This window comes from Procambarus clarkii, chromosome 24 (genome assembly GCF_040958095.1).
Source record: "Procambarus clarkii isolate CNS0578487 chromosome 24, FALCON_Pclarkii_2.0, whole genome shotgun sequence".
In the NCBI taxonomy this organism is placed as follows: domain Eukaryota; kingdom Metazoa; phylum Arthropoda; class Malacostraca; order Decapoda; family Cambaridae; genus Procambarus; species Procambarus clarkii.
In genome coordinates this window covers 16,379,078-16,389,558 of record NC_091173.1, presented here as the reverse complement: position 1 = coordinate 16,389,558, position 10,481 = coordinate 16,379,078, and the positions used below count along the sequence as shown (strand labels likewise).

At 40.1% G+C, this 10,481-nt stretch overlaps 1 protein-coding gene across 1 annotated transcript; it reads left to right on the top strand.

Annotated features, from left to right (window-relative positions):
- The first annotated feature begins 6,279 nt into the window (after window positions 1-6,279).
- On the top strand, window positions 6,280-10,245 carry LOC138367951 (zonadhesin-like). Its single transcript, XM_069330234.1, has 2 exons — window positions 6,280-6,315; window positions 8,833-10,245. The coding sequence occupies exons 1-2, from the start codon at window positions 6,280-6,282 to the stop codon at window positions 10,243-10,245; spliced, it is 1,449 nt and encodes a 482-aa protein (XP_069186335.1).
- The last annotated feature ends 236 nt before the right edge of the window (window positions 10,246-10,481 follow it).

The window sequence follows — 10,481 nt, the reverse complement described above, 5'->3', positions numbered from 1 at the left end:
ACAGTGCCCAACATTAATGATTTATGGAGCAGTTGACTCCGCGGCGCCCGGGGTCATGTTTAGCTCGAGGTTTTCTATCTGCCACTCTCCTCTCATTTCTCCCTCCCTTCTCTGCTCCTTATCTTCTGATTTTGTTCTGCTTGGTTATCTAACTCCCTTTCTGCTTTGCAATTTGCCTTCATCTCTGCTTTCTTATTTACTTTTTTTTGGTTTCCCTCTACACATTGACTTTTGTCTTCTAATTTCTCACTTCTTCCTTCCTTTCTCCTATTAGCTCAAACTTTCCTTCTGTTTTATATCTTATTCTATATTCCATCTCTCTCATTCATGCTGTCTCTACCTATGACTCCTTCCTCCACCTTCTCTCTCACTAACACCTCCCTCCCTCCCTCTCTCTCACTCACACCTCTCTCTCTCTCTCTCTCTCTCTCTCTCTCTCTCTCTCTCTCTCTCTCTCTCTCTCTCTCTCTCTCTCTCTCTCTCTCTCTCTCTCTCTCTCACTCACACCTCCCTCTCAATCACACCTCTCTCTCTCTCTCTCACTCACACTTCTCTCTCTCTCTCACTCACACCTCCCTCCCTCCCTCTCACTCACAACTCCCTCTCTCCTTTTCAATATCTACTTTTCATAAATTCTCTCCTACGCTCTCACTCACTTCTCCCTCTCTCCATCCACACTACTTTTCTCTCACAGGAACATAAGATTATAGGAAAATGCTGAAGAAGTCTATTGGCCATGCATGGTATCTCTTGTTTACACTCAACCACTTCGATTGGTCGATACAGCGACGACCTCGCTTCTTGCAGGTCGGCGTTCGATCCCCGACGGTTCCAGAGGCTGGGCACCATTCCTTCCTTTCGTCTTATCCCAGAGACTTGTCCTTATATCCCTTCTACGTTGTATATAGTCATACTGGCTTAGTGCTTTATCTTGATAATTATCTTACCTTACGATCAAACACACACACACACACACACACACACACACACACACACACACACACACACACACACACACACACACACACACACACACACATATATATATATATATATATATATATATATATATATATTATATATATATATATATATATATATATATATATATATATATATATATATATATATATATATTATATATATATATATATATATATATATATATATATATATATATATATATATATATATATATATATATATATATATATGTGTGTGTGTCAGTTATAATGCCCGGCAACCTGCTCCATAAATTCTTAACGCTATTTCCAAATCGGTTTTTATCCAGTTCTTTTTAAATCTAAGTTTATCCCATTTGTATTCGTTGAAACGTTTCGTGTCCTGTTTTGAGCTGATATTTCCGGGGCCTTAGTTACACCTACTTACCACACCTTTTCCTCCATCTGAATACTTCAGTCCTGTCATACCATACTCTTTATCGTCCTAGAGAATGTAAATTAGGCTTCTTAGATCTGTCCTCTAAGATAGGCTTGTATTTCCTGGGGTAAATGTTGTCATCCATCTCCGCCACGCTGAAGAGAATTTGTCCATTCTTCAGGGTATGGTTATCTTGAGATGATTTCGGGGCTTAACCTCCCCGCGGCCCGGTCTTCGACCAGGCCTGCTTTTTGTTACAACCCCCCCCCCCCCCTCAGGAACAAGCCTGTAGCAGCTGTCTAACTCCCAGGTACCTATTTACTGCTAGGTAACAGGGGGGCATCAGGGTGAAAGAAACATTTTGCCCATTTGTCTCCGCCTCCACCTGGAATCGAACCCAGAACCTCAGGACTTCGAATCCGAAGCGCTGTCTACCCAGCTGTCAGGCGCTCATGGTGCTGACACTCCTAAATGTTAATCCCAGGATCCTAATTTGCTTTGTTTTCAATACTATTAAGCTGATCTCTAGGAAATATATTATTATTTCCTATGCCAAGAACCCCCACATTTATGAACATTAAACTACATCTGATAATTTAATTTTCCATATATTTTAAATCTATGAAATATATCCTGAAGCTATTTTTGTCTTCAGCTAAATTTAGTTTCCACTGAAACCTGTCTAAGTATTCAGCTGAAAATAGAATGACAATTAGTAAAGCCATGATGTGATATATTTAATTTATATTTTACAGAATATTTACGAAACTCATTTGCAACTTTCAATTCCAGTAATTTTCCATGAAAAGACGTCAATGATTTATTTAATCCATTGTTAATTGAAAGTATTCTATTACCTTTCTTAAAAATTAGTACCACATTGTCAACTCTCCACGATTGCAGGATTTTGCTGAATTCAAATTATTCATCAAATATGCTAGGCACAGCTCATCTTTCCTCCCTAGCAAATACTTTGTTTGATCCCTGTTTTTTTTTCATGGATAATCCTGCGCTGGCCTGCTAAGTGTTACTTCCTTCTTGTTTCTGATTTACTTAGACGAGTATGAGTATTTATGACTCGTATCTTCTCTTCAACAAGATTATGCCCACTTTGTTGAACAACTTTTGCTCTGATGAATCTTAGCTGAAATATTATTGGGTTTGTAACTGTGCACTGTGTTAGATAATGTTCCAGTGGTCTGTCGGGCATTTCTCCACAGTGCTGACATTTCCATGAGCTACTTGGCCTGCTTCACATTTCAATGACCCAGAATTCTCCCTAACTTATGGCAGATCAGTCTTAGAGCATCCTCTAAGACTTGCTCTGCCGTTCCCTGCTATACGCACGTCATAACATATTTTTCCTTACTTCTTATCTAACACGTTTTGCTCGTATGATAATTTCTTAATTAAGATACATTTTCTGAGCTTTAATTCATTCATTCATACATAGTTTACTTTTTGCCGATAACCTTCTTTAGTCCCGTAGTTATCCGTGTTCTTCATTTTTTCGTGATTCCGTGCTCATTTCTGCCCGAAACGCTTTGCGTAATAGTGGCTTTAGGCATTGCATGTACTAGCTCTATCTATAAATCTATCAGTTTTTGTAAGATCTCTTGTATGTATGTACCTTACTTGAATAAACATTTATTTATTTATTTATTTGTGTGTTGTAAGAGTAAAGAATACTACCGAAGGCCAATATTGGCACTTACAGCTCCCCTTTATATCCACCCAAATTCCTTCATATGTCTAACCTGCGCTTGAAACACTCCATCGATCCCACGTCCATTATGTTACCCAGTAATTTGTTACATAAATTAACAACCGTGTTGATTACATCTACAGTGACCTCCAGTGTCAAGTGATCTGTTCCTGGCGACCCATTACACCTAGCCCCGAGTATCCCACCTATCCCGAGACGGGCTCACGCCTGTCCTCTCTACCCGCCCAGAGTAATTATTCCTCTCTCCTCTCCATTCATCCTTCTCATTTTTACTCCTCTCCCTCTGTTCTCTTACAGGTTAATGATGGGTGAGGAGTGAGGGGTGAGAAGTGAGGGGTAGAAGTGAGGGGTGGGGTAAGGGGAGGGGTGAGGTTAGGGGAGGGGTGAGGGGTGAGAAGTGAGGGGTAGAAGTGTGGGGTGGGGATGAGGGGGGAGGGAGCACTAGTGGCCCACACTGGCATTTTATAAACATTTTGCTGCTAATAAGATTCTTTGGCTCTTCTCGGACGGTCTGTAACTAGCAACGCAATGTTGCACTAAACAGTGTGACAGTAAACAGTCTGTCAGTAAACAGTGTGACAGTAAACAGTCTGTCAGTAAACAGTGTAACAGTAAACAGTCTGTCAGTAAACAGTGTGACAGTAAACAGTCTGTCAGTAAACAGTGTGACAGTAAACAGTCTGACAGTAAACAGTGTGACAGTAAACAAACCGGAACTCACCAGAGTGATATAAAGCTAATATAACCTTCGTCGACAACCTGGGGTCAGGCTGTCAGGTGTTAACTGCTGACAATTGCGCCGTGACGTCAACCTCAGTGTCATGCGACCAGTGACAACACGCTAATAACACCACTGACAACCTTAATAACATAATATCAGTATACCAGCCATGCTGACAATTCCACTGACAGCCTCAGTACAATGAGATTAGTGCCGTCAAGCTGACAACACAGCTGTCAACCTCTAGCAGACGAGGCCATAGTTGCGTGACAAACCCACGCTGACAGCATTATAGTCAATAAACTTCAAGACCTTTGATCCCAAAAAGCCTATGCCAGCAAAACGTAAGAGTTCCAGTACTATCCGCTACGTAAATCTGTGTATCTATGTATTTACGTATGTAGGTTAGCTTAGCATGTTAAAAGTACCGAATCACCTTCTGTGGTTGATTGTTCAATAAACCCCTGAACTATATGTTTAACACATCTCTCACCCTGTCCATGGAGGACAGAAGAAAATGTATATATGTTGGTTAGCATTGTAAATGTGTGGCCACGTCTGTGGTAGAAAATAATAATAATAACAAAATAAAAACTATCCGCTAAGAGGAGGGTTCACTACCTTCATAACCAAAACTGTCAACGTCTCAGACAACACCAAGAACACAATATGCTCATATCAAGTGACCCACACTAACAACAGATATGACAACACTCAATAAGTTCATTGTGTCAACCTCTATTTCAAACTTTCTTCTTTGAAAACACCATACTGTACTCCCACTTTCACTAAAAGACACACTTATCAGCTTTAAAATACCCATCCCACCACTCTTCCACCCATTTAAAACACTTCACCCCTCTCATGCTCAACCTATAAAACAGTTCTCTCCCCTCACTGAGAGAGCAGGGCACCGCTCCAGTGCCACGTAAGTCCGCTACGGGCTCACCATAGCCCGTGCTACTTGCCCCGCTCCTGTGCCAGGTAAATTACAGGCCCACCATAACCCGTGCTACTTGGAACTTGTTCCGAGTAGCTGAATCTATAACAACAACAACTTTCCCCTCACTCTCAACCCCACCACATTCTTCCCCTCTCTCTCTCTCTCTCTCTCTCTCTCTCTCTCTCTCTCTCTCTCTCTCTCTCTCTCTCTCTCTCTCTCTCTCTCTCTCTCTCTCTCTCTCTCTCTCTCTCTCTCTCCTCTCATTTTCCCTCTACCACCCCCCTATTTACATCCAGCCAGGAAGGCGAAGACACGGTGGTACTTGTGGTCGCTCCAACATTTACATAACAAAGCTGTGAATGGCTGCGTTTGGGATAATATACTCTAATTGCGCCATGCAAACTGCGCCCAGAACGCTAAACTTCCCTATTCGTCACAGGTGAATGATGATTAAGGCGCGTATTTTACCTGCTGTGACAATGTCCCGGGAGATATTGCCTCCTATTCCTCCAGCCCATGTCGCTTTCCCTTCAGAAGTATATATATTACCCACGCTATTGTGCTTCTCAGTTTATATATATATATATAATATATATATATATATATATATATATATATATATATATATATATATATATATATAATATATATATGTAGATATATATATATGGTCTGCCTGCAACATCTCTCATTACGAAACGACAGTCACGGGTGTAAGGACGTGACCTATAAGATAGATGACGGAGTACGTTTCGGAGAGGAAACAGAGGGCCACAGTGAGGGAGGAGAAATCGGAATAGGTAGCTGTCATGAGACGCTGGTAAACTCGGCCCTAGCAACCATTCTGTTTCTAATATATATATAGGTTAATGGCCTCAAAGAGGAAAGACGATCATTCATACAAATTAGAAAAGAGGGTGCCTGCAGGACACTGAGAAGAGAGTCAGAAGCCTTCTAGATAGTTGTACAGCAGAGCTCTGAACTTGAACCATATTAAATGTAAAGCTATAAAGACGAACAAGAAGATCTCAAGTTAAATCCTGATAAAAGAGACAACTTTCAGAATCACAGACAGATATGATAGTACATGTACATATTACAAATAACTTGGTGTCAAAGGAACAAACGAGCAGAGACACATCAGTAGTATATGTGGACAGAGCAGAACAAGTTGTTAAACACATATGGCAAAATCTTACTGAAGCGACCATACGAGTCATAAATACTCGTACTCCGCCCAAGTAAAACAGGAACAAGCAACACTTAGTGGGCCAGCCAGAGGCTTAGGGCCCGCGCAAGAATATCTCTGCAAAAAAAAAAAAGTAGCATATGTGTAAGTGGTAAATACCCATGTAGCGTTGAGAGACCTTGACGAGATGATACGAACAATGGGTACTACTTACCTTAGGTCAACACTCGAGTTAGCAACTCCGGCCTGGAACCCCTACCTGAGAAAGGAAAAAAAGTATAATTACCCCCTATGTTTTTGTCCTGGAATATGTAATGACAATGAAGGATGTAGAAAGAGAAGTAAAGTGGGAGGTGGTAGGTTGCCATTCCGGAGAGGGTAATATCAGAAGGTCAGAAAATTCTCGGAGAGAAAAGCAAGGGAAAGAGAACCCAGACAACATTAGCACAATCCATTTATTATACAGAGAGCAACTGAGACGCTACAAGTGATATTTAGCAATATAAAAACTAAATGACTCGCGGAAAAATGAACTTAAACAAACGTTCAAAGAGGAAAAACTACATAACAGCAAACCTGGGAAAAACAAATTAACTGAGCTATAAATGGTAACAAGGATAATATATATATATATATATATATATATATATATATATATATATATATATATATATATATATATATATATATATATATATATATATATATATATATATATGCGAACAAGCCTGAATGGTCCCCAGGACAATATGCAACTGAAAACTCACACCCCAGAAGTGACTCGAACCCATACTCCCAGTAGCAAACGCAACTGGTATGTACAAGACGCCTTAATCCACTTGACCATCACGACCGGACATAATGAGGTGATAGCCGAGGCTATTTGAACCACCCCACCGCCGGCACTCGGATAGTAATCTTGGGCATAGCATTTTACCAAATCACCTCATTCTTTGGGGCACACGTGAGGAACACAAATGCGAACAAGAAAACTTGTTCGCATTTGTGTTCCTCACGTGTGCCCCAAAGAATGAGGTGATTTGGTAAAATGCTATGCCCAAGATTACTATCCGAGTGCCGGCGGTGGGGTGGTTCAAATAGCCTCGGCTATCACCTCATTATGTCCGGTCGTGATGGTCAAGTGGATTAAGGCGTCTTGTACATACCAGTTGCGTTTGCTACTGGGAGTATGGGTTCGAGTCACTTCTGGGGTGTGAGTTTTCAGTTATATATATATATATATATATATATATATATATATATATATATATATATATATATATATATATATATATATATATATATATATATATATATATATATATATATATAAAATGTGATAAAGTTGATTATTAAGCTATTACACCTCACCTAACTGTATGTATCTGACAGTGGTATTAATCATATACGACCTGTCCTGTCCTTCAAGTTACAGCCCCGCTCCTGTGCCAGTAAGTCCACTCCGGGCTCACCATAGCCCGTGCTACTTGGAATTATTTGTTTCGAGTAGCTGAATCTAGAACAACAAACAACATCTTGTCCTTTTTGGTATGGGAGCGTGGTTGTGTGCAGACACGCTGTGGGAGGAACGCACATGCTGGCACGCAGTGTGTGAGCTATCACACTTTACTCACCCTAGTTATATTCACCAACCATTCAGCTAGACAAACTGTGAAGATGGTTCCAGAAATGGCTTTTGGATTGTAATACCAGTAAGTGTAAAGTGATAAAAATGAGAACAGCGAACATTAGAGCACTTATATGGTACACAAAGAAGGGGAACCATCTCATTTAAACAACCAAGGCGAAGACATTACACAAAGTCTTACCCCTGAACAACATAAACATATAATAACGTCAGCGGTGTGTTCTAAAGTAGCGAACAAAATACCATCATACAGGAACCTCAATTAGGTGCTTTCATAACGTTGTACACACGTACGTGAGACCAGTCCTAGAGCACTCAGCTTCGTCAAGGAGCTCAACCTCAAAAAGCAAATAAGAAATCTTGGAAAGTTACAGAGGTACACAACGAGACTCGTCCCAGCACCAGGTGGGATGGTACGACGGACATTGATGTGCATCACCATAACACAGATAAAATGAGATAAAATAGATAAATATAACATTTAAGGCGCTGGACAAGGTGAAAAAGGAGGACATGTTTACCATGAATACCAACAGCACAAGAGGGTAATGGGTGGAAGCTTAAGATGCTGGTGAGCCATGAAGATGTGCACACAATCAAATATTTAGCGTGTCTAGTAAGAAAATGGAATGAACTTGAGGAGGAGCTGTGGAGGCTAACTCCATCTACAATATCAAAAGTAGATATTATCGGACAAATTTAAGTCGAGAATTATTGCATTAGACAACCAGCAGTTGGAAATCAGGACCCGAGAGCTGAAGCACGAATGAGAGACTTTTTCTAATTTGTCTTTCCCACACTCGCTATCGCCAACATTCCTAATTTTTCTTATCCCCTTTATTCCAATCCTCTCTCTTCGCTTCATTCTCACTTCACTCCTTTTCTACCTTCTCCATTCTCTCACCCCGTTCTCTCCTCTCTTTCCCCTACGTGTCTTCCCTCAGCGGGGTCATTCGGGGTCAAATAGAGTGGTCAGGAGCGACCATCAAACTAGGTCATTAGCACGTTACGAAATGTCAGGTCGTCCGGTCATTACTTAATTTCTGGTTTACTAAAGTCACGTGACCTTCCCTTCCTAATGGCATTCAGTGAATGCCTTCCAGGTCAAAGGTCAAGCAGCGGGGCTTGTGAGCCGTAAGTGACCCGGTTTTGCCACGACCTTGGAGGTTATGGCGCGCAGAAACCGTTGGGCTGTTTTATTTTGTTGATATTGCCGGTGTTATAGTTTGCTACTTTGGTTGTTAGTGTTGACATTGATGTTGTTAGTGTTGACATTGATGTTGTTAGTGTTGACATTGATGTTGTTAGTGTTGACATTGATGTTGTTAGTGTTGACATTGATGTTGTTAGTGTTGACATTGATGTTGTTAGTGTTGACATTGATGTTGTTAGTGTTGACACTGATGTTGTTAGTGTTGACATTGATGTTGTTAGTGTTGACATTGATGTTGTTAGTGTTGACATTGATGTTCTTAGTGTTGACATTGATGTTCTTAGTGTTGACATTGATGTTGTTAGTGTTGTCATTGACGTTGTTAGTGTTGACACTGATATTGTTAGTGTTGACATTGATGTTGTTAGTGTTGACATTGATGTTGTTAGTGTTGACATTGATGTTGTTAGTGTTGACACTGATATTGTTAGTGTTGACATTGATGTTGTTAGTGTTGACATTGATGTTGTTAGTGTTGACATTGATGTTGTTAGTGTTGACATTGATGTTCTTAGTGTTGACATTGATGTTGTTAGTGTTGTCATTGACGTTGTTAGTGTTGACACTGATATTGTTAGTGTTGACATTGATGTTGTTAGTGTTGACATTGATGTTGTTAGTGTTGACATTGATGTTGTTAGTGTTGACATTGATGTTGTTAGTGTTGACACTGATGTTGTTAGTGTTGACATTGATGTTGTTAGTGTTGACATTGATGTTGTTAGTGTTGACATTGATGTTGTTAGTGTTGACATTGATGTTGTTAGTGTTGTCATTGACGTTGTTAGTGTTGACACTGATATTGTTAGTGTTGACATTGATGTTGTTAGTGTTGACATTGATGTTGTTAGTGTTGACATTGATGTTGTTAGTGTTGACATTGATGTTGTTAGTGTTGACATTGATGTTGTTAGTGTTGACACTGATGTTGTTAGTGTTGACATTGATGTTGTTAGTGTTGACATTGATGTTGTTAGTGTTGACACTGATGTTGTTAGTGTTGACATTGATGTTGTTAGTGTTGACATTGACGTTGTTAGTGTTGACACTGATGTTGTTAGTGTTGACATTGATGTTGTTAGTGTTGACATTGATGTTGTTAGTGTTGACATTGACGTTGTTAGTGTTGACACTGATGTTGTTAGTGTTGACATTGATGTTGTTAGTGTTGACATTGATGTTGTTAGTGTTGACATTGATGTTGTTAGTGTTGACATTGATGTTGTTAGCCCCTTCTTGATCCTCCTCACCCCTCTCCCCACCCTCCTCCATCTTTCCCCCTCACCAGCCTCCTGCCTCTCGTTCCCCCTTTCCCCAGACTCTCCCCATCTCTCCAGATGGTGGAAGAGTCATCAAAGACTCATCAAGAAAACCAGATCATTAAATTTTGTGTTTTGGTGTTTAAAGCGTAAGTATTATGAGTAGATTGTATTCAATGTTGCTGTAATCAATGCATATAGTTTCTAATACTATAGACAAATAATAATAATAATAATTAAGAACAGAGTCATATATTATTGGAAGATCTTCGTTGGGATGACGTAGGCATAGTGTCATAAGGCAGTGGGTTTTTTTACACCAATATCGATCCGCCCATGTTAGGCACGTACCCAACAGCAATTACTGGAAAAAAAATAGGTGAAGCTTGCTTCAGGCAACTG